Source organism: Sprattus sprattus (genome assembly GCF_963457725.1).
Source record: "Sprattus sprattus genome assembly, chromosome: 12".
Classification (NCBI taxonomy): domain Eukaryota; kingdom Metazoa; phylum Chordata; class Actinopteri; order Clupeiformes; family Clupeidae; genus Sprattus; species Sprattus sprattus.
The window spans coordinates 22,882,781-22,908,269 of record NC_137910.1 but is presented as its reverse complement, the minus strand read 5'-3'; the positions used below and the strand labels follow the sequence as shown (position 1 = coordinate 22,908,269).

Below are 25,489 nucleotides of genomic sequence, written 5' to 3'. Positions count from 1 at the left end.
GTGTGTGTGTGCAAGTGCTTAAGGCATGTGAATGCCTGTGCCTGTATCTTGTGAGTGTGTGTGTGTCTGTGTGTGTGTGTGTGTGTGTGTGTGTGTGTATCTTTGTGTGTTCATATGTGTGTGAGATTTTGTGCTCAATGTGTGTGCGTGTGTGTGTGTGTGTCAAAGAGAGAAACATTCCTTTTCATCTCCCTGGGACAGGATCACCCCACTCAACTTGACTGTGTTGATTATACCTCAAATATAAATTTTGCATAAATGTGTCCTTTAGTCCTGATGTGCCATGTTCTCAGGCACACATCGCTTCTTTTTAATCCATAAAGATTCAAACCGGGCCCCCATTTCCATTGCATTAAACGTATCTCATTGAGCAAAGGTGTCTACTTGTTGAAATAATTGGTTCTTTGGGCTGTAAATGGTATTCAGTGTCATTCAAATGTGTTTGTGGGATTGGCATATAAATTGAGGTAACTAATGTTTATTTATACAAGCAGATATAAATACACAAATCATTCACCGTTTTACCATATCTATGAAGTGACCTGTTTTATAAAACACATTAGTAATATTGATAAAGTAGTCTAATGATTTCTATAAACTATGTTTATTTACTATGTGGTATCATGGTTTGCCATTTCATGATGCTGGAGACATTTGACATTGTATTTCAGCGTATTTTGCACTCAGCAGAGATGGGTCTAATTATCATATTGACGCTGCAGAAAAACAAAGCATTGAACATTTTGTGAATGGCTTCATTTGCAAAATACTTCAGATGATTCACAGATGGCTGCTTTCTTTTTCTTGCTTAGTTGCACTTCAGAATTGATTAATGTGTTTTCGTAACTTAAGCATGGCCACTTTAGAAAAAAATAAACAAAACAATTCCCAGACGTCTTTCCACATTTCAGATACATTTACCGACCGTTTCAAGCTCAGTTAAGCCCCCCAGTATGCGTGCACATTCATTCATTCATTCATTCAAGCATTTATTTTCATATTGAGTAATGGGGCATTCATTTACTCTTATTTTTTTATTTACTGTAACGCTTCTGCCATTTGGAGAGTCTTTAACACATCTGGTATGTGATGGACTGCTGATGTATTTTGCTTTATTTGTCTTTCGTGTCTCCAGTTCCAGTGCTGTGGCAGCGAGGAGTTCACTGACTGGAATGTGAACATGTACCACAACTGCAGCGGCCGCGGACCCTTGGCCTGTGGAGTGCCCTACACCTGCTGCCTGGAGACTATGGTGAGTGTGCTCTGGCATAACGCACAAAGTAATGAATATGTCAATGCCCTCCCGCCCCTGATCTCATAAGCTCACTAAGATCATTTTGGAGAGATGGATTATTCTAAATAGTACTCAGTCATTCATTTGCAATCATAGTTCCTATAGTTACAGTGGTGTGTTAAATTATGCCAGCGTTTTCCCAATATATTTAAGCCCAGGCCTGCAAGTGAAAAAACCTATAAGGAGCAATATGTTATCACCTTTCTTTCATCTTATCCTTTGTGTCTTTTGTGCCTTTTGTGCACAGTGATCATCCTCATCATCATATTTTTGTCCCATATCTCTTTGACTGCCTTTATTCATTTGTACATTTAAGTGGACTGTGTGTGCACAGTGACGTGCGTCTTGGCGAGCTGAGTCCAGGCAATATTGCTACAAGGTTTTCATCATACACGACAAATCACATTTGGTGGAAAAATCTCTTGATAATATTTCCCGATCTCGGAAGATACTGTGATATACAATAGGCTCTGATGGAGGTTATTAAAGTTACAAAATCCGCCTGAAAATTACTTTCTGTCTTTTGGAGCTCTCCAGAGGTCTGCCGAATGGAGTTATGACAAGAGATTAATATCAGGTGATGCAGATAGCAGGGACCCTGTTGTGCGGCTACACTGTGTGGCTTTGTCTGTCTTTCCACGAGCGGTTCGAATAGTGGCAGATAGCCCCGTACCTGTGATCTAGCTGATGGTATTAACAATGGAGATGGTCGTGCAGCTGAATTTTGAAGACTGGCATGGTCACACAGTCCCTATATGTAGTCCACACAGGACACCTCACTCATGTGTACATCATACGATGCACGTCATAACTGTGGGTTGTGAATAAAGGCAAATGCACACATGCAGGAATAGATCTACACAACCATCGCAGGACTCATAACTAGCCCTGAAATTATACAGTGTTCTATGAAAGGAGATCATCCTCGATACGATGGACTGGTTATGTGTAAGATCTAAATGTAGGCAAATGTATACAAAAGAGGTCGGTGTAGGGCTCTCAGGCCAATCATTTCTAGTGGGTTGGATGTTTGCTGAAGGGTGTCTTTGATGACAGTTTATTGCACAATGCAGACGCTTGTGATTACATTACCTCTTTCCATACAGAGGGACATCATGTTGTATTATCATTATGTCATCATTAGGGTGAATTGTTCCTTGATAACGATTCTTCTTCAGGCGAATACACTCTCTAGATACACTTGAGATACACTGTAGGTAGCTGCTACACGTACCGAGCATAGATGTTTACTCGTGATATACTGTACTTAAGGCTTCAGTGAAAAAAAGCCATGAATTCAGCATTGTAGGTGTTTATACATGTTCTTGTCACAAATGGTCATTAGATTTTCAGAAGGACAGGTACTGCTAGCATGTTCAAGTTGTTGTTTCAAACTATTGACCCGTTTTAATTGGGATGGTTCTGATCTGTCAGTTGGGAATTTTATGTAATTATCATTTCTTGTCCTTTACATAGAATAGCATTGTTTTTTTAACGGAACCTCTTAGCCCAGCAGAAACATGCATCACACTCCCACACGTCGAAGACAATTGCAGATGGCCACCCTACCTCACTGAGGGTTTCTCATAGGTATTTTAGATTGTAGATCTCCACAGGCTGACGGTTTGTACAGTCGGATCACACGTCGCGCGTGATTCAGGATAGTTGCGGCTGCCATGTGCTCACGTCTGCAGCTGAGTCAGAGTTTCTTGTGAGGTTCACCTAGTGAATCATGGAACACCCAAATGTCACCAAACAGAATTTCCCATGCACATGTAGCTAACAAGGACATGGTTTTGGTACTTTTTTATTTCAAAATCGAATCAGAATGGTAGCTAACTAGTTGTAAGCAGTTTTTACATAAATTAAAATAACAATATTTAACAGGCCCATTCACAGTACACCTATGGACCTGACGGCATGGTCTGCTCAGGTGATGAGTTTGGTCTAACTGATAAACCAGAGGCCATCCACAACCTCCCTTGATAATGAGAAACTGATAGAACAGATACCCCTTTCCTGTCCTTTTAATATTTAATGATTCTGACTGCCCATATTCAAATTAAATCTAACAATCTATCTATCAGTTCTATCTGTAGCCATTGTGGGTTTTTTGTGGTATCCAACCACAGGTTTTTCAGGCTTTTGTCTGCCAACCGGGAAGGCTCAAAGTAAATGAAACCACCAAGGCCAGCTTTCTTTTGTCCGCCTGTAGAATTGGATTGTGAATAACATACACTTTCCAAGGGCAATCTCTACAGGTACGGTCATAGTCAGTGGACTGTGTGTGTTTCTTTTATATAAATACACTAAAATACAAACTATTCTTTTACACTCAGGGCCTGATTTACTAACATTGTGACCGCAGCTTAACAACCCAGGTAAATATAGAATCTCATAAATATTTTTCCGTTTAGCCCTCCCGTCCACATTTAAAGTTGTGATCACTTTAAGTTCATGATTGTCCTTTATTGGTGAGCTGATTTTGGGCTGTTCAACTTTTCAATGAACATTGAGTTTCTGGATTGCTATGGCTACCCCTCAGTGTGCCTGTGCAGCGTCATATTAACGAGTTTATGTTCACAAGTTCATATTTACACATATTAACATGAGTTTATCACACACAGGCAACTGCAAACTGTTAAGATGGTTCCCTAAGCTAGAGATAGCTAGGATAGTTAATAGCCAGGTTAACTGCCCATAGCATCCCGTTTAATAGTCTGGTAGGAATACACAACACCCCTTACTTTGAAACGGTGTATTCCAGCACTGAAAACTATACTTTTCAAAAATGCTGCCCTTGACGGATACATTTGAAAACTGGACTTGTATTGTGGACAGGGCAGGGGAAACTGAAGTTCAGACGTTCGGTTGCTTTGGCACTTATTTTGGTTATAACGTTAAATTAAACATGGAAGGTGAAATGAATATGCTGCTCTGGCTCTACAATTTGGAAATTGGAAAAGTGTTAGTCGTGCAGAAAAAAATCTTTCTGCGCGTTGTCTGCGTCTTCGCCTTGCTCTAATAACTGCTGCCATATCGAAGTTTTCAGACTCAATCAAAACGTGCATCCTGGTTAAGACGTGCCTTTATGAGGCGCGTAATTATCCCGCAAATTTGAGACGCACTCGCCAGGCAGTTTTAGTAAATACCACAGAATACATAATTAGGCGCACTTAACGCCTCTCTTTGCGGCACACACACACTTTTCCTTATACCCTCCCAACAGCGGTAATCTGCGCTTCTTCTCTTCGACCCTCAAGTTCCTTGTTAATAATTGGGAGACTCAAATCTATTGTGTATTTGAAGACTTCATTTGTAGATTTCACTAGGAGAGGGTCATGGATTGAAAGGGCCCAGTCCCCCATGAGAAATTAATCAAACGAGAGCATCTTGATCTTAAAGAATAGGAATCAGACTAATGCTTATGGAGGTCAGTGATGTAGGGTGATCTGTCTATTCACTGACTTAAAGGCAGGTCCAGAGAGTCAGAGATAAAAAAAATACATTTTCTCTTCAACAGATAGTCGCTTAATCTCTGCAAGGATGGGTAAGATGTCAGGTGATTTTTCTTTCTGCTTTGAGGATATTGCAAAGACATCAGCACGAAGGAAGGCAACATACAAGTTTATTACTATATTAATCAATATCTGAAACTAAATCATGGATGAACACCTCTCTTGTTAAATCGTTCAACTGTCCCTAATGCTTATAAAAACACACCTTCACAAACATCAACCAGTTACAAAATACATGTGTTTCTGTTACAAAGGACCAGTATGAACCTAAAGTAATCAATGATCTAGCGTCTCCGATACAGGAATGTTACTTTACTGTGAACAAGTAATACCTACTTTGACACATTGTTGCCCAGCACAGATACCTCACAGATACCGACAGGTTCATAATCCCATCTTGGATGGATAACCATAGCAAGAAATGAAAAAGCACAGAGTTCCACCCTAAAAGCAAAGGAATATGCCTTTGTTATACAATATTTTATTAATATTCTCTTTTTAATGTTAATTTCCTCAGGGTAAAACATTTTTTTTTTAAAGGTTGGCTTGAACTTTGGACTTGGACAAGTCCTCGAATGTTTACTTCAATTATAAATAGACACTCAAACAGAGAAGACTTAAAATGGCAGTGCGAAAATAAACTCGAAATAAACTAAACATCCTGGCTGTTTACTCTGACATAACAACAAAAAAGAAATCTGTTATTGTTTAGAGAATGCATCTCCTCAGGGACCTCACCAGAAATGAAAAGCATTATTCAATTTGCACTTCAGAACTCAGTCGTATCTTAAAACGGCAGGTATTTACAGTCGACAAGCCTGCATACAATCATGACAATGATGATATTAGCCTGAGCCACTGAAAAGAATCCCCCACCCCCCAAAAAAAAATCATCTCGTAGACGGCTTCTGAATTGATCTTCCATAGCTGTTGTCCTGAAACCCCACTGACAGGCTGGCAAGTCTGAATGCACAGGGGATGTTTTTGGGCCCTCCCACTGCTATCTGTTCCTCTCATTCATCCTCCTCCATACAGGGACAAATGTATTAAACATTTAAGCGCCATTGGAAAAAGGGAATGAGGTAGAACACATCTTAAGAGCTCTGTGAACACCGACCATGGAACGTATTGACACAGTCACAGACTTGGCTTTTCAACTCCTAGGAAAAAATGACACTGCAGGAGCATCTGTCTGAAATCTCCAAGTGGAATTAAGTGCCTGCCTGCCGTCTGCTATTGGTGTTATAGCAGACAACATGCAGGGCTGCTTATCTCTTTTGGTGTCACTGTTTTTTAAATAGATTCCCTTAAGTCATTTATTCTCTAAAAGGGACAGTATCAGTTGTATACTTTACATGTTTGGCTTTCACAAATGTAATCTGTACTGTTTTTGCAATATGATTTTCCAGTGTGAAAGTTGGAAGAGAGATGCTTTTTAGGGACAGTAATTGGCAGCGGCTATTCCTCTATGTTTTATTCCTGCACATTCAAAATTGGAAATCTGTGCTGGGTGACTGAGACTGTACTTTTTCACCTCTCTCTGTAGCTTTTGCTTGTTCAGAGTGCGTGACAGTCCCTGTACAATGGTAGAGGTGAAGCAAGGTGGTTAGACACCAACTCTCAGTTCTACAGCATTTCAGTGGTCAGTCAGTTATCTCTGAAGTCCATCGAGTTCTCTCTGAGTGTTGCAGGCAATTACCACCTTGTGTGGCAGGAAGAGGATGTGATGTACACTTACACTAGTCAACTCAGATTGAGGTTCATTGTACCATGACTAACAACCCGCAAGAGACGTAGCCCCGAAGAAAGTGTAGTTTTCTGTTTGTGTTTTGCTGATTGTGTTTTGCTGGGTTTTGTCGAATAAATGACCTATGACTTTCCTCATTGAGGGTCAGGTATTAAACACTCCAGGGCTTGCCAGTGCGACTGATCTGGTCGCACATGCGACTGGAATTTTGGCCGTGCGAATTGATTTGAAATCACAGTCTCACGCGTGCGCCTATAGAAATAGGCAAAAATTGCGCGTTTCAGGGTGTTTTTCCCCCACTAATTTTCCAAGAAGAACTGATTTTTACTTGACAACAAAATTAATTTGGACTATCAACGTTAATGCGTTAATCTAGGATATCATTGTAGACGGGCTTAATGCGATAAAATATTTTAACGCAGGTAAAGGCCAATTTAGGGTCGTTTTAGACGCAGAGGCGTAAGCACGTAATTTACACAAGGAACTTGTTTTAGACAAGTTTTGATTTAAGGTTCGTTTTAGACGCAGAGCCGTGTTGCAAGGCTTGTGAGCCGTGTTGCGTGTTGCAAAGCAAATTGACGCCAGAACTGTAGATTTATTTTGAGTTAAGTAAGCCTATTTATTGCAGCAGGACAAAGGAAAAAAACTTACCGGAGCATGAAAGTGTAGTGGGCGAAAGGCTTGATGTTATGAATACATGTGTTACACAAAATACAAATGTTGGCAATTCAGTACCACTGGCGAAAAAGACAGCACATGACGCAAAAGTTTGTTTATTGACATCTTTTAATGACTGCGACAGGCTTTAAAACGATGTGTGTATGAGTTACATTATTCAAAGATGAGGTGGTAAACGGCGAGAGAATCTCATCATGTTGTCAATGCTTGTAACTACAATGGTGCTGGCCACAAGGTAACGGCAGGTTACTGTTAACTTTTGTATATGAGCAGACCGGGCTCATTCTATCAAACTCGCTGGTGCAATTGATGGATTCACGTCAATATGAACTCAATGAAAGATATCACCATGACTCACAAGTGGCGGAAAATGAATATGAAAGTACCTATTTGTTCGTGAATGACCACATTCTCTCCAAACAATCGCGGGTGAGAATGGGATATTCGCGGTAATTTGAGCGTCCTTATAAGTGTTTAAAGAGGATTTGTAAAGGAGTTCATGTCTTTGGACCTCTTCTGTTATGTTTGTTCCTTATCCATAAGAAAAGGCTTGTGAGACGGTCTGCAGGGTATTCATGATTTAAAAAAATGTCTGGGTCTAAAAAAGACTATGCTATTAACCCGGAAACGTGAGACTCTGTGAAAGGCTGTGGTAGCCGGCCAATCACAGCCTTTGCGAGCTGTGTAGGGCAGTAGTGTTTTAAGGCCGAATGATGCTCTGTTTTAGACGTAACGCGTAAGCACGTAAGATACACAACCCCCCCTTGCGCGGTAAAATACCCCCCCTTACGTGCTTAAGTGCGTCGCCCAAAATTCCTGACTATGCGACTAAAACACTACGGCCCTACACAGCTCGCAAAGGCTGTGATTGGCCGGCTACCACAGCCTTTCACACAGTCTCACGTTTCTGGGTTAATAGCATACAGTCTTTTTTAGACCCAGACATTTTTTTAAATCATGAATACCCTGCAGACCGTCTCACAAGCCTTTTCTTATGGATTAGGAACAAACAAAACAGAAGAGGTCCGAAGACATAGCCTGGCCATTACCAGCCTGTGACTCCATTTCATTCCGTCTTTCAGTCTGGCAAAACGCTATGCATTTTCGTTTCCGAGATGAGCGGGTGCTTAGCTTGAGGTTTAAAATCATTGGAGTTCCCTTAACCAATCAGCACCGTTTAGTAAGCATTCGGTAGATTAAACTCTTCCCAAAGCCAGTTGGGAGAAGAGCTACGACGTCCTTTCCAATCATAAAACTTACAAGAAAATACTCTTGTTCTCCTTTTAATTTTCTGATGTTCTCGAGAGTTGAGACAACTTTTCCGATAGCTTTTCGTGTCTTTTCCTCCAAGGCGAGTTTTGCGTCACAGCTCTGAACTGTTCGCTGATTGGTCCTACAGGATTTTGAGTCCTGGAGACGATTGTCAACGGGGTTGGGCCAGACTGAGTATGAGCTTGAAATCAATTCAGGAGGAAATACGTAGGCTGGTGTCACCATGCTACCGAAGACATGAACTCCTTTACAAATCCTCTTTAAACACTTATAAGGACGCTCAAATTACCGCGAATATCCCATTCTCACCCGCGATTGTTTGGAGAGAATGTGGTCATTCACGAACAAATAGGTACTTTCATATTCATTTTCCGCCACTTGTGAGTCATGGTGATATCTTTCATTGAGTTCATATTGACGTGAATCCATCAATTGCACATGCGAGTTTGATAGAATGAGCCCGGTCTGCTCATACAAAAGTTAACAGTAACCTGCCGTTACCTTGTGGCCAGCACCATTGTAGTTACAAGCATTGACAACATGATGAGATTCTCTCGCCGTTTACCACCTCATCTTTGAATAATGTAACTCATAAACACATCGTTTTAAAGCCTGTCGCAGTCATTAAAAGATGTCAATAAACAAACTTTTGCGTCATGTGCTGTCTTTTTCGCCACTGGTACTGAATTGCCAACATTTGTATTTTGTGTAACACATGTATTCATAACATCCAGCCTTTCGCCCACTACACTTTCATGCTCCGGTAAGTTTTTTTCCTTTGTCCTGCTGCAATAAATAGGCCTACTTAACTCAAAAAAAATCTACAGTTCTGGCGTCAATTTGCTTTGCAACACGCAACACGGCTCACAAGCCTTGCAACACGGCTCTGCGTCTAAAACGAACCTTAAATCAAAACTTGTCTAAAACAAGTTCCTTGTGTAAATTACGTGCTTACGCGTTACGTCTAAAACAGAGCATAATTCGGCCTTCAGTCGCATAGTCAGGAATTTTGGGCGACGCACTTAAGCACGTAAGGGGGGGGTATTTTACCGCGCAAGGGGGGGTTGTGTATCTTACGTGCTTACGCGTTACGTCTAAAACAGAGCATAATTCGGCCTTAACGCAACTTAGTTTACTTTCGGTTTGCGTTGACACGACACGAAACGTGCCTGCAGTCATTTAGACAGGAGATAACGAAGCGGTAGTGGAAGATGGGAAGAGCTGAGAGGAAAGTTTCTATTTAAGAGGCAAAATGACGGAACCATCGACCAAGCTAAAGTTGTATGGAGCATTTGAGAGCTAAATGTACCTAGCACAGAAGCAGCTCGTCTTTAAGTGATCACCTTAATGCAAAGTACCCGACAGAAAGCAGTCCCGGGTTAGATGGTCGCCATCCCACACTCCACGACTTCCCTAGGAAAATAACTAGACCAGTCTGTGGCGATATTAGCGGAGAAATTGAGAAGTTTCTTAAGCGAAAGAACTACTACCAAAACAATTAATATACAGCGTAAATACAACCCTGATTCAATTATATTTGGTTTTGTGAATGGAGGTTGAGCCCAATTGCAGTGTGTTGAGTGCGTTTTAAAGCTGTCTAATGAGGCGCTCAAATCTGAATCGACATTTGGAGACGTGACATCCAGCACTCACGTACAGATGAAAGGCAGCCCGCTCCTTTTAAAACAATTAGACGAGTCGACGGACGCCAGTAAAGCTGCATTAGTGCTGTTTTTTGTGCGTTATTATTGGAGTGTTATTCTCCAAGAGGACATGCCTTTCTGTGGAGAGCTACCAATTCGAACTACTGCCCAGGAAGTGCTAATTATGTTGATAATAGATTGCAGCCACAGATTTAAATATTTTTTCCACTTATTTGAATCATTATATTAAACATTATTTGAACCTATTTGTTTGCATGTCTGAAGCATCACCTATTTTAATTAGGCCTAGCTGAGTGGTCTTGTTTGCATGTTTTATCACTTCATTTGAGTGCATGCTACCTTTTGGGTATATTCTGGTGTTATTTCCTTGCTTGTTTGGTGTGCACAAATAGGCCTAGGCCTACGGCAACTAAGTTCTGTGTTTGATTTTATGTGTTTTTTTCGTGCACAATACAATTTTGATGCAATATCTAGAGTTAGATTTTCTTTTATTAATTTCTAGGCTTCCACCTGTAGCAGGTGCTGATGTTCGCTTATAATTTAGAATTAATGGATTATAGATTAAATTAGCCTAATGGAATATAGATAAACTAAAATAAGCGTAGTGTCTGTTGGGCCCTGACCTGTTACAAATACGAAAAGTCGAAAAGGTTGGGAACCCCTGGGGCCGTATTCACAAAGAATCTTAGGGCTAAAAGTAGGTCATAAGTGGCGAATTTAGGAGAAACTCCTAAAAATAATGGGCGTGTCAGTCTTAAATGTAGGACTCCTAATTTTTTTTACTAAGAGCAATTCACAAAATATTTTATCCCTAAAAGTAGCACCTAAGTCTAGGACAGCTTAAAACTCCTCATGAGGACTCCTAAATCACTAAGACCTATTCACAAAAAATCGTAAGATGGCTGCAGCCGACTTGGAATTGATAAAAGACATTGCTTAAACCGTGACGGTATTAATATTGTCGTAGAATTAGCGCGGGATGCAATGACGCCTTTAAACAACGATGTGTCCCGAAGTGAAATGTTTGGAAACATAAAGATTTTTGTTTGGCTTCGCGGAAAACGCAACTGACGACACTGGGAATCATCAGTCAGCCGTTTAATTCATCAAACTATCAACGCACTGTAGACCCCACATCATCCAACAGTTTATCCAGACAATCGCCTATTACACAATATCAAAGTAAATTCCATGGCGATCGCAGGAATGTCCAGTGACGGGACACACATCACAATAATTCGTCCACCGTGGCCTGGATGTACCGATGACTGGTGCATTTCAACGGAGAGCGGTCGCAGGTTTTTGAGAACTTAGGCTACCAGCTGGATGCCGCTGGGGTGACAGTGGCTATTGGGACCAGTAGGCTTTCGCCTAGGCTACGGTTCACGTTCGTTTCGCTTTGATCAATTAAGATTGGAGGGCTTGAAGGGCCGTATGTGCTGATATTTGAAGTGGTCAAGGGCTGGAAATATAATATCCTAACAGTTTGCTGGGTGCTTTAATTATTACTGCCTTGATCACATGCAATTGCCATATTTTATATTGATCGCTTTATATTTCTCTTAACGTGTTAAGTGTCATTCCCGTTGGATGCACAAACTTGTCATCATGCGTGTGCATTCTGCTAACTGCACTGTCCATAACTATTTAATATGACTTAATTTGAAGCCTAGGTTATTCTCTTATTTTCAGTCGATATAGTGGGATTGTTAGAGAGACGTCACGAATGAGTTTTTAATGAGAGAGCCTGTCAACAACCAATCACCGTCCTCACCCATTCTAAACTCGTGCATGAGAAGCGACGTCATCCATAGCAACGGAGTTTTTATCTTAAGCTTAGGAGTTGGTATTATCCTTAGTATGAGTAGGTCTCAGAGCCGTTGTGAATCACTTTTAAGAAATTACTCCTACGTAAAAGGTTTTAGCGCGAGTTAGGAGCACTCCTAGTGGTAAGATAAAAGGCTTTGTGAATACGGCCCCAGATCTAAATCACCTAAAATACCATGCAATTATTTTCCACCTATCAATGTAGGCCTTAGCAAGGTCATGCCTTTCCTTTTATAATCTGTTCAAACATGTTATTCCAGGTTGTTAACATTGATCAATAGTAGTATTACTTGATTTGGCCAACTTTTTATAGTGGTGCGCCTAGATATTTGCTGGTGCTCCCAATTTTTCTGGTTTAGGAGCACAGTGCTCCTAAGCCAAAAAGTTAGTGTCAAGCCCTGCACTCAGGGCCTGATTTACTAACATGCGACCCCTGCTTAATCTGCGCTCGCACATTAACGCACAGTGTTTTTGCGCATTTTACTTGGTATTTATCAAACCAGATCGTGCTGGGCAATCTGTGTTTACTCCGCCCTATATAGGGCCTGATTTACTAACACTGCGACCACTGCTTAAACTGCTGTCGCACATTAACGCACAGTGTTTTTGCGCATTTTCCGTGGTATTTGTTTAGGAAGAGAAAATGAAGGTTCAGCGAGATGGAGATATATATATATATTTGTTCACGTTCGCTCAATCACTGGACCGGATTCAATGTGTGCGCTGCTATATTGTTGTTCTGCCCGCCATCACCTACAGCGAGATGTTTAAAAGAACACGATTATAAAGAATATGCTATTGGTGGCATTAATGCATAAACTGTCTATTATAACAATATAGATGTGTACATGGCGAGATTAATAATTTCTACAAGGGACATGGGTTTACTACAATATATATGGACGTGGGTGCAATCAATGGTTCCAATTACGTTCGGAAAGTTTGCGATTTCAAAGTCCACAATTGCGTTCAGAGCCGAACTCTCAGCATTGTATGGGTAGCTAGCGATAGTCATGGCGCTGTGTGTGTGTGGGTGTGTGTGTGTGCGCGAGTTCAATGCCTCTCTCTCTCTCTCTCTCGCTCCTGCGGGCAACGAGAGTGAAGTGCCTTTCTCCCGTGTCTGCGGGGCAACGTGAGTTATAAGTCAATGTTAATGTTGACGGTGGAAAGGGGAATTCACTTTTCCACAAACTGGTTGAAATTATCCGGAGGCCAATATTTGCAAATTAGTTTTAACAACTGATGGAATGGAATGTGATTGCTGAGTGGAGTGTTAATGGAATGTGGAATGTCGTCTCTGATCTGGTTCAGTAATTGAAGTATTGCGTGGCTTTTAACCTGTACCGTCTAATGATTTGTGGTTCATTTAACTGAAAATGTGTTATACGAGTTGAAAAAAATATTTCTGTGCGCTGTCTCTGTCTTCTTTCTTCGCCTTGCTGTTATCACTGCTGCCATATCAACGTTTCTCAGACTCAATGGAAATGCGCTTGCTGGTTAAGACGTGCTTTTATGAGGCGGAGAATTAGCGCCCAAATCGGAGACTTGCGCTCGCCAGTCAGTTTAGTAGATACCACGCAATACATCATTAGGCGCACTTACCTTCTCTCCTCCCATTAAAGTGCGCTTCACGCCTACGTTACCACCCACATCCACATTCAAGAACAAAGGGCATGACCTTTAGCTTAGTGTCTAGCTTGACCAATAATGTCGCATTCGAGACCACTCGGAACTTGGATATTTCAAACTCAGAAAATTGCACTAGAACAAACAGTTGAAGTCAAAGCTCTGTCTCAGAAACTCAGAGATAAATAAATATCCCAGCTTCAGCGAGGTGCATCATTTAATCAATTTGTCATCATTATCAATTTGGCATCATTATCAATATGGCGACGAAGCTGACAGAGCTTAACAGAGATCATATAAGAACAGAAGTCATCGCCACATTATTGTGTACTTTTGGCTTGGACGCATTCAAGTCGGTACTGCGAAATATCATGGTAGACATAGTGAATTTCAAGTTGTCTCAAGTGCGCCATAACATACATGTTGGAAACAAACAAGCTTATCTGTTACTCTCAAAAACAATGATGGGTAAACATAGTGGCGACAGGCTTTTGCAAGCCTTGCACATGTATAGCAATGCTCAGACTCAAGTAAAGTTGGTGTACATCATGTACAACATGTTAATGCTCGTCATGGCAGATTTGTGTGTTCTCTAACACAGTAGTTTTGCTTCATTTTGGTTAGCTGCTAGGCTGCATCACACCTATGTTCCACCATGCTGGCTGTCCCTTTTAGACAGGCGGCGTTCGGGGTGCTATTCTGACTGACTCACGTCCATTACGGCGCTAGTTCTGCTTTCCGATTGCTCATACGAATGTGTGTAATAAAAAGCCGTTTCCACACCTGTGGTTAAGGGCTGAAAATTAGGCTTTTAACAAGCTTTCTCTTTCTCTCCCCTGACGTATTGAGGTTTGGTCTGAAAGAGCCGCACGCTGTGCTAAGCACTGGAGTGGGTCTGCAAAGGACTGTGTCTGGGGCTGTCATTTCAATAAATGATAACTGTCATGTTGCGCTCCACTCAGCTGCCTGCTCTCCACCACCTCCTCCTCCTCCTCCTCCTCCTCCTCCTCCTCCTTCTCCTCTCCTCACCATCTCACAGACTCTTCATGTGATTGCATTCCAAATTCAGTCAAGATCTTCCGGAGCCAGATAGATGCTTAGTGTGAGAACCCAGTTGCCTGTATTTGTGGTTCTGCTGTTACCACAGTAATAATAGTATTTGCCTTCATCACACACGCACACAGAAAGCTAATGGTCACAGTTTAAGTATTCACAGTGTGAATAAAAAGTGCTAGAGGGTAATTGTCTGTTGAAGCAAATGTTCTGTTATTTGTGTAAATGATGGGGGTGAGTGTACTGTAGACTCCATTAGTCTTGAAACATTACTTACACTCTGCAGCAGAGCCTCTCAGAGCTGTGACTTTTTGGTTGATTGCTGGAGATGTTGCAAAGAGTCAACATTTACATGATGGCTTTCATCGGGGCACATTGAAAGTCGTTTTGCGTTGGTTGACTCCTACACTTCTGGAAATGTCCTCTGAAGTAATTCTGGAATATTCTGAATACTCTGAACTAGTCTATAAGATATTAATTTGGTTTGTGTGTGTCTTTTTGAGTGAAACTAAAACTGTCTCTCATCCTTTAGCCCAATGAAGTTGTCAATACACTGTGTGGATCCGAAGTGATGAATAAAAATGTAAGTACACATTTCATCACCCATAACCCATAATGTAAAAAAATCCCATGCCATTTCACTCATTCAGTTCTTAGTCCGCACATCCCTTTCAATAGAAGCAAGTACTGACAATGTATAGTAGAAGGCTGCATCACAACTCATTTGTGCAGCGCAGCTGTTACACAGTGCCCAACATACTAGATTAAATGACCTGTATATTGGTGCAGTGGTTTCCAACATGCCTATAAAATAGTAATACCTATTTAAGCATGGCAGATAAACATTCTGTTAGGTGAACAAAGAGATAGTTAATGTATGTGTGTTATTTAAATGCTTTTGCCCTTCTTTTTTGGCATAATTAAAGCGCCATGAATTGGGAAACTTAATCAATGTTCGAGGCTGCACAAACGCTGTCTTTATCTGGTTCATGGACAACTATAAGATCATGGCTGGATTGCTACTTGGCATACTCCTACCACAGGTAAGTTGTCCCTAAAGCACTGTGTACTGTGTCAAAGATGTGTAGTAAACTGTCCTAGTGCCAATGTCCACAGTAAAGTTTGGTACTTTTTTCCTCAAAAGAATTTTTTTTTTTCTGTACAAGCTTTTTTCATAGGACATTGTCTAGGCTTTCCAAAATAGTAATTAGAGGAAGTTTGGTGTCTTTAAATATGAGCACACACATATATACATCTGTGTTATTCATACATACACTCAATTGATTGTACACTCAAACAGTGAAATAGTTACTCATTTTAGTGTTGCCACTTGAAAGTGACTGTCATGTTACTGTAATGTCTATGATGTGATCATGAGAAATGTTGTTCTTCCCTCAAAAGTAATCAAACAATAATACTATACTTGAAGTCTCTGACATAAGTGCATTCATTATTAAGCCCTCGGATTAATATTACAGCTGTTGTATCTGTATCATCATATCATAATGCTAAGTCCGTTTCTCAATGGTCCACGCTCTATAACAAGTTTGTGTGCCTTGCAAAAGAGCAACACTGACCATGGCAAATGATGACTGATATCATGCACATATCGTCCGAATAATTATGCCAAAACAAATATGTGCAGAGTAGATTTTAAAAGCTATTGAACCAGCCACTCTATTCTATCATATATTGCTCCATGTAATGAAGAGTCTCACAGTTGGAGGAGTCCTGCAGTTTCTCAGGGTCCAAAACCACCTGACAGTTTTGTGCTCTATGGTTTAACAGCTGTCATTATGATCAACACAGCTTTTTTTCCCCCCCACTGTTACCACTCAAACGTGGCAGGAAGAATACTGTCATTTTCGGTTGCCTGCTTCCTTCTTGCCTGCCGCCTCAGTCACCTATTCTTATCTTCTGGGGACATTCTATTCCTGTCTTCTCTTACCATTAGTCTTGTTCTTCCATTTGCCTTCATCACACACACAACCTCCTGTTCATTATTTCAGAGAGCGAGAGAGAGAGAGAGAGAGAGAGAGAGAGAGAGAGAGAGAAAAAGAAAGAAAGAAAGAAAGAAAGAAAAAGAGAACTCCACTATGCACACGTGTATAGTTCGATCGGATTGATGCTTTTTGGTAGCTGAGACCCCTTCCCTTTGAACTTTTTGTAGCTGCTTTTTTATCCAGTGGTACTCACTAAGATCAGTCAGGATCCACATATTACAGGAGCCTCATTGCCCACTCAATTTCCTACCTTAAATCTTCAGTATTTCAGGAGGAACAGGTACTGTGGTGTGAAGAGGCACATCTTAGATCTGGGGCCGTATTCACAAAGAATCTTAGGGCTAAAAGTAGCTCATAAGTGGCGAATTTAGGAGAAACTCCTAAAAATAATGGGTGTGTCAGTCTTAAATTTAGGACTCCTATTTTTTTTTTACAAAGCAATTCACAAAGTATTTTATCCCTAAAAGTAGCACCTAAGTCTAAGACGGCTTAAAACTCCTCATGAGGACTCCTAAGTCACTAAGACTTATTCACAAAAAATCGTACGATGGCTGCAGCCGACTTGGAATTGATAAAATACATTGCTTAAACCGTGAAGGTATTAATATTGTCGTAGAATTAGCGCGGGATGCAATGACGCCTTTAAACAATGATGTGTCCCGAAGTGAAATGTTTGGAAACATAGCCTATTTGGCTTCGCGGAAAACGCAAATGACGACACTGGGAATCATCAGTCAGCCGTTTAATTCATCAAACTATCAACGCACTGTAGACCCCACATCATCCAACAGTTTATCCAGTTGCCTTTGGACAATCGCTTACACAAGATCAAAGTAAATTCCATGGCGATCGCAGGAATGTTCAGTGACGGGACACACATTACAATAATTGCCCCATCAAAAGATGAGGACGATTTCGTCTACCGTGGCCTGGATGTACCGATGACTTGTGCATTTCAACGGAGAGCGGTCTGCAGCAGGTTTTTCAGAACTTACCAGCTGGATGCCGCTGGGGTGACAGTGGCTATTGGTCCTGGGACCAGTAGGCTTTCGCTTAGGCTACGTTTCACGTTTGTTTCGCTTTGATCAATTAAGATTGGAGGGCTTGAAGGGCCGTATGTGCTGATATTTGAAGTGGTCAAGGGCTGGAAATATAATAGCCTAACAGTTTGCTGGGTGCTTTAATTATTACCGCCTTGATTACATGCAATTGCCATATTTTATATTGATCGCTTAATGTGCAAAGTGTCATTCCCGTTGGATGCACAAACTTGTCATCATGCGTGTGCATTCTGCTAACTGCACTGTCCATAACTATTTAATATGACTTAATTTGAAGCCTAGGTTATTCTCTTATTTTCAGTTGATATAGTGGGATTGTTAGAGGGACGTCACGAATGAGTTTTTAATGAGAGAGCTTGTCAACAACCAATCACCGTCCTCACCCCTTCTAAACTCGTGCATGAGAATCAACGTCATCCATAGCAACGGTGCTTTTATCTTAAGCTTAGGAGTTTGTATTATCCTTAGTATGAGTAGGTCTCAGAGGCGTTGTGAATCACTTTTAAGAAATTACTCCTACGTAAAATGTTTTAGCGCGAGTTAGGAGCACTCCTAGTGGTAAGATAAAAGGCTTTGTGAATACGGCCCCTGGTCCATATTTTACTACTACTCCTTATTACTCCCTTACTCAGATATAGCAGCTGTCAAGACTGACTTGTGACAAAGATCTACAAAAACAGATGTATTTTTTGGCGAAAGATGCATTAAAGCCTTTGGATTTTTTTTTTACATGCCAGCGTAAGACAGGAGGTAAAAGTGTGAGAGTTGGCAACCCTGCTTTCTAAGATTAAGTTTTTATTCAGTGAATGCAACAGGGGTACGGTCGTGACTGCAGCAGTTCGTCACAAGTGCTGTTTTTTTCGTCCCTCAGATGTCAGACAAAGTGTTTTTATTTCACATAAGGCATCTCCCCAGACACATTCATCACTAGGTTTAAGGCTTAATAAGCCAAACGATTAATTAACTACTCCTCTAGGCAGTCTCTTCTTGCACAGTCTCACAAACAGTGATCCGTAAGGGGCGGCCAGCCGAGCTGTCTGCACGCTCTTTGAGCTGGAGTTTATCCCTCAAGCAGCAGACAAATGAGCTCTCTTTCTTTACGTCAGCACCACTGCCACTGCCCCTGAAGGAGAACATGGTGAACAGAGCGTCATGTCTAAAATGAGCACATAACTCCACTTTGAAACACATGGGAAATGGGAGGAAGTGTTTCATTTGTGGTCAAATATGGAAAGGCCAGAAGGGGTTCCACATTTGGATCGTGAGCTTTACGGATCACGTGTACGGGACACCTTGTCTGAAGAAGCGATCAACAAGAGGAGAGAAACAGGGCCATGATGTGCCCACGAGCGCCATATGCACACGTGCTCTGCGTACGGTACATGGCATTTCAGAACATCTGAGTGAAGGGAATGAGCTTTGGTGAAATTCAGTGGGTTAGTGTGGATACTTAAAAAGCAGTTTATCCAGATGGCTAGCAGTGTATTTTTTCTGAATTAGCTTGGTTGTTAAAACCATCTTGCAACAACAAACAAGGCTGACTTCAGTCAGTTCTTTATTGCCACAAGCGACACACAACACACAAACACACGCACACCTGATGTCGCTGTGATTTTCCCATCCTGGACCATCGTTCCTCCAGGATCCTCCAGGAGCAGTGGGCATCTTCTCAGCGCCGGGGATCACGTGAACCATCCGTCTCGGTCACTGACGGACAGAAGAGTGTTCTGTTTCGCATGTTTTTCTGTTGGGGTTCTTATTGGAGGAAACCCCTTGTGAACACGGGTAGAACATGCAAACTCCACACAGAAAGGCCTGGGAGACCTGCCCCCCAGAGCCAACAGCACCCCATGCGGGAATTGAATCCATGACCTTCTTGCTGTGAGGCGGCAGTGCAAGCACCTGAGGCACCGTGCCACTCAATTAAGAGGAATTAAGACTGTAGGGTAATAGTCCATTTTAGAATGGAATCAGATCATTGAATGATTTCTGTTTGAGTGCTTTTTTTAAGACAACCGGGAATACAAGCATATGCTTTTGGTTACTTCTTCCCACACTCAATTTTCTTCGACTTCATCATCTACTTCTTCATCTTCATGTCTTTCACCAAGCCTATGTATTCTTTAAAAACAAATCACTGTTAAACCCATTTTGGTAGAACTAATAAGAAAGTATATTTGAAAGAAGGAGAATTTTTTTATGAAACTTTGGCCTTGCTTTTATGCTGACAGAGCTGGCCACTTAAACTGAGAACTTTGGGGACCTACATATCTACTTAATGGTGCCTCACTTCCTCCAGTGCCTGACAGTAATTGTATCATGGCCTGCGCCCAGTGTCTCTGGGATCAGAGTGTGAGCAAACCCATGAAGCTCAGACAGGTGATACTATTTGTCTTCACCAAGTCCTGGTATTGATTTTAGGCAGACGCTGTTATAAATCTTGGCCAACGTGGTTTTGTTGGTTTCAGCGCCATTGAACAGCTACATTTGGGTTTAGTTTTGTGTCAGTACAGAGGTAAGAAAAGGAAACCAGGGTGGCATCTGTCCTGCTTTTGAAACCACATTTTAGCCAGCTGTGTTAAAGGAACATCTATTACAACATGGCAAGTCCAGATATAATCTGTTTTTCTCACATAGGGCTGTCCATCTGAATCACACATTTAGAGGAGGCGTATAAGTGTAGATCTTGTTTTTCAAAGCTGTCCAGCTAATACTAATGGAATAACACAATCTTCAACATCAAACACATTTGTTTTGTTTATCAAAGGATTGTGCCCATGTCTTATATAAAAGTGAGACCGAGGGATTGTTTTTTCATTCAGTTAATGAGACTATATTTCTTTTGTAATGCCAGGGGCCACTTTGATAGCGAACTTACATCTGAAAGAATTAATGTTTTTCTGCGGTAAACAGTATACAACATAATCTGTAAAGTGTCAGATTGGACACACAACAAAATATACATAGAATTTACTCAGGCACTGTTAAATCAACTAGCAACAAGTCCGCCAGGCATGTGCTCGTTGCTTTGCTTGTTGCTTTGCTTGTTGCTTTGCTCAATCAAAAGTCAAGACAAGCACTCATTTAGTTTTTGGGTATTTTGGGTTATAATGAGTGTAATACTTTACACCTGACAGATGGTTTGGTTGAATTTTCATAAAATGTTTTATGTTTCACAGGATAATTTTTAGTGGTGTGATTAAGTGGAACAAATTAAATATGTGGTGTGAATTAAACTCACATACAAACTAGAAAGGCACTGAGAGAGCGCAGACCTCCACTAGGGCCAATTGCCCTGTCTCACAATGTTAAAGAAAGTGAAAAATAAATTCCTCGATCCACCCCATGATCCTGATCTTCCTCCTTGGCCCGTGCTACAACCCTCTAGCTAGCTTCATGAGGAAGAACCAGGTAGGTTTTGTATAATCCAGCTGAAAGACCGAACTAAAAACATCCTTGATGGACGAAAGTAGACATGACTTTGACAAGTTATGATTTCAGAAGAGCTAAGAAAAAAAGATTCTAAGAGAAAATTCTAAGAGAGTAAGTCTAATTCCAAGATAAAAACATTCCAGGGCAGCTTTAGCTCATGAACACAGCAAAATGATTTGACTCAACAAATGATCCTAGGTAATTGCACATAAAATATCATAGCTCAAGTTATACTTAAGAACATTTTAACAGTCTGATGGTTGAGTCCCCTTTTCACAAACAGAGGTTGTGCTGCAGGTTAAGGGCAGTCTTCGTGCTTCGTGAAAGCCTGGCCTCATTGTGCTTGTTTTCCAGTAGTTCAACCAGTGGCTCACTCATGAATCACGCCAGCTAAAAGCCCCTGCTAGACACAAATGTACTTTCACCACCATCAACTGACTAATTGGTGAGCCTGTTTTATTGGAAGGCTTTGTTGTACAGTGCATAGTCGTTATGGAAATGGTACTTTTAAGCACCAGTTTAAACTTTCTAAGTGACAGATTTTATTTATTGTGTAACCAAAGCTAAGGCACTTGCTGAGCACTTGTTTTAAACATGTTTCTCACTGAATTATAGTATGTTCCTAACTTTACTTGATTTTAATTTTGCTTTTGTTGTCTGAGCTTGCTGGGATTCTGAAACATTCTGATTCTGAACTGTCAGGGCACAAAAGACTGCAGCCATAAAAACAATGGATAGCTTTTCTTATTGTCATCACATGCATTGTTTTTGACCCATTTGACACGTGCTGGCTTTGGGACTTGTATTTGGTCTGCAGTGACATTCTTTGCCATAAATGGTAATTTCTGGTCTATGGCAGTTCTGGAAGGCATCAGTCAGTCCTTAACAGTCAAAGGTCTATATCCCTCGTACGGGATATTTTTTTTTTTTTGTCAAAAAAAATGTAAAGCTCCGCGAGTTTTCGTCTTAGAGACATAAAAAGAACAACCACGGAAACATTGAACCCTTTTCTTTTATAATATATACAGTTCAAAATTTTAAAATAAATAAGCACTTTGTCAGGGGAATAGAACTGATGTGTTGCACTTTCTAGTATCTGAGTGGGGTTTCTGCTGCTAAGGACCCACCCATTAGCAAATGACAGCTATTCATATGATAAGGAGATGGTGATTCAGTGATCTCCATTGGGTCATGATGTGGCAAGATTCACTCCGGGGGGTTTGGGCCACAAAGACATTCTAGGGCCATTAGGATATGGCCTTTGTCTTTGCGAGAGGTGTCACAGGTTTGTTCACACCAACTCATCAATATGCATTTGTAGGGGCACAGATTTAGGAATGGTACAGGACACTCTGAAATTATAAACATGTGGTAGTAAAACAAGACATACTTTCTGAATGCTAAACTAACATGTGTTTAGCCAACACCTATGTTTACAAGGCTCAGAAATAAAAAGTCTTGTGAATAAATCTTTACAATGTGTTTATGTACAAAGTCTGAGCACCTCTGAAACAAGGATTTTCCAAGGGTATGTTTACATTTGATTTAAATTAAACTTTTTTTTTACTACATTCCTTTTACTTACATGATATTATTGCTGAGGTCGTCTAGAATAGAATCATATATTCCATTTGTGCATCAATGTTTTAAGTTAAGCAAAATGTACAAAAACATCAAGGCATGTCAGACAACTTAGAAAAGTCTAAAAGGCCTTGGACCTTAGAGTGTTAACACTTACCGTGCCCACCCTGTGAGCACTTAAGGAGTAGATTTATGAGGTTTTAGGAAAGATTTCACCTAGTCTATACATGTGTAGCTGACTTTGTTTCTACAGTATATCTCCCATTCACATAGCCTGCATGCATTATTATCGGCTTGGACCTAGCAGTAACCTAGTGTTTAAATTGTTACAAACTGTAGGCCTCTATAATAGGGCCAATACAGCTGTCAGTAGGCCCTAATACATGTGCCAATGTGATCAGAACAGTTTATCGTATCGTATTCTCGTGTAGGTGTGAACATTTTCAAGGGAAACGGCTCTTGTCGTTACGTGTTTACATGTGCAAAATGTGAAGCGTTTACATTGCCTCGGGCATGCGCAAAGACCACGGAGATGTGCTCCCACCTGGTTTGTTTACTAACAACATCAACATGGATCTGCATCGTGCACAGGCAGTGTAGTGGCTTAAAGTTCCCTTCTTTCTATCAGCATATAGTTCTTAATATTTTCTTTGAATAACCACTCCCAGATGGAAAGAAAACGAGCCTACGCGTGGATGTGTTTCAACAACGGTAGAAAACTGTGTTTGCTCCGTCTTTTACTGAACTCATAATTATTTGACAGTGGTATTAGTTACAGTTGAGACACCCAAAATAACTTGCATGCGCAGCAATCCTGAGACGTGATTTTTAGTTTGCATATGAATACTAACGTCTTCTTTGATCCCAGGAAATTTGAGCACACAACCCATCTCCCTTACGGAGATATTGGCGAAAGTTGTTTTACCTACTTCATTGCAAACGTCTAGTTTTGCAAACGTGTCTAGTTTTTGTGCAGTAGTGAATAGAGTCTCAGTCTACTACACCATACATAGCATATCATGTTTGTAGAAAATGATTAAGGTGAAACAAATGGCAATAAGCATTTAAATTAAATGATTCACATTGCAAGTAAAATGGTGCGGCTGGAGCAGATACAGGGAGGGACAACGGTGCAACGGTGCGGAGCATTTTACTCCCTCGCATTCTCTCTACAAACTTCCATATAGACGCGGGATCAGCAGAGGAAAATCTACTTTCCTGTTGGGAGAAACAAGGCCAGTCGTTCCCACGACTACAGCACCTTGCAAAACGAATGATATGCGTTCCAGCAACAAGTGCTGCGAGTGAGCGCTCCTTCAGTGCAGCAGGGCGCGTTATAAAAGCCTTAACGTCTCGAAGATGAAACTGCCTGGGTTATTTTGTTTCGTTAGGCTATTAGTTATATTTTAAAATAGCCAGTCATTGTAGCCTACCACTCGTGGAATAAGGAATTTCAAAGAGATGATGGAGAACTCAGAAGTGATTTGACTCAGAAGTGACATTGGGCATTGGCAGCGCGAGATTTTCAGAACAAGTTCAACTTTTAGTTCAGTAACATCAACAGCTAAGAAAGAAGGTAAGAAAAATTGTCGGAAAACTTTGATTTGCAAGGGAAGCAGGCAAGTGTTGGGGTTGTTACAGTATATAGCCTACAATGTGGTGAAATTTCGGAATTAATAGGCTCCAGTGGCGTTTCCTAAATATGCTTTCTTTCATTTAGCAAAAAACAGTAGGCTAGATTACCATATTAAAATGGTGTACCAATTGTGTTTTATTACTGATAAAAAATTGTAGGCCTACTAGCCTATTGGATCAGTCTCCTTTCAAGAACAGGCAAGAACTTTCTAGCCTCTAACTTTCTAGCCTCCTGTCACCGTCTCCCCCCAGTCACGCACCGACTCCCCCATGACACATCGGCCTGATTTGACACGCCCTTTTCTGAGCCGAACGATCGTGGTAAACCACCTCTCTCGAAAGGCTCAGACGATCGGCGGAAAAACGAACAGTTCACATCTAGACCCCTTATACATGAGGCAATTGTAACACGTTCGCGAGTTTCTATCGGTGCAGACGCGATGTAACAGCTTTACATTGGCGCATGTATAAGGGGCTACTGTATCCGTATCCCGTATTCACATGGCTTTCGTGCAATAAGATCAGTGTGGGTTCAGTTGTAGCCTAGTTTTCAAATTGCTACGTATAATGAATCTATACCTTTCGGTAGCTTAGGGCACTAAGAGCGCCCTTTGACCTTTTGACTGTGTTTTTTACAGTTTATGGGGGTCCTGTTCACCTGGCTCTACATCACACGTGTGGAAGATGCCATCGCTGACTACGGGCACTACCAGGACGGGCTACTGGATGGTGGCACCAGAGGGACAAAAAGCCAAGGCAAGCTGTCAAAATGGTGCAAATGCATGCCGGAGATGGACTGAGGCATCAGCCAATGACACTTTGCCACACAAGCCTATAAGCAGCTCAGGTTTACTCGCTCAGTATTTTAGCATGCCAATGGATGCTGGATGCATGTCTAAGTGAAAATGACTTCCTAGTATTTTACACATTTGTTTTCATATATGGTTGTGTGTTAACTTATTGAGAGTAGCAAATTACCAGTTGCCTTTTGAATTCAGCTATCCTATCAGTGGCTCAGGGAAACTTTTTTTATCTAATCTTGCGGTAGTGTGTCAAATGGAGGTTTTTGTTTCTAACATTTAAAAAATTGTTGTGTGT

At 41.1% G+C, this 25,489-nt stretch overlaps 1 protein-coding gene across 1 annotated transcript in view; it reads left to right on the top strand.

The window, feature by feature from the left end:
* The window catches only part of tspan15 (tetraspanin 15), a gene marked incomplete at both ends in the record, with an annotated part of 48,586 nt that extends 23,395 nt beyond the window's left edge, over nucleotides 1-25,191 (top strand). The window contains 4 exons of the mRNA XM_080848413.1: nucleotides 1,136-1,252; nucleotides 15,212-15,262; nucleotides 15,606-15,722; nucleotides 25,030-25,191. Coding sequence (XP_080704539.1) covers nucleotides 1,136-1,252; nucleotides 15,212-15,262; nucleotides 15,606-15,722; nucleotides 25,030-25,191 — 447 coding nt within the window. The remainder of the gene's footprint in view (nucleotides 1-1,135; nucleotides 1,253-15,211; nucleotides 15,263-15,605; nucleotides 15,723-25,029) is intronic.
* Nucleotides 25,192-25,489: the final 298 nt, after the last annotated feature.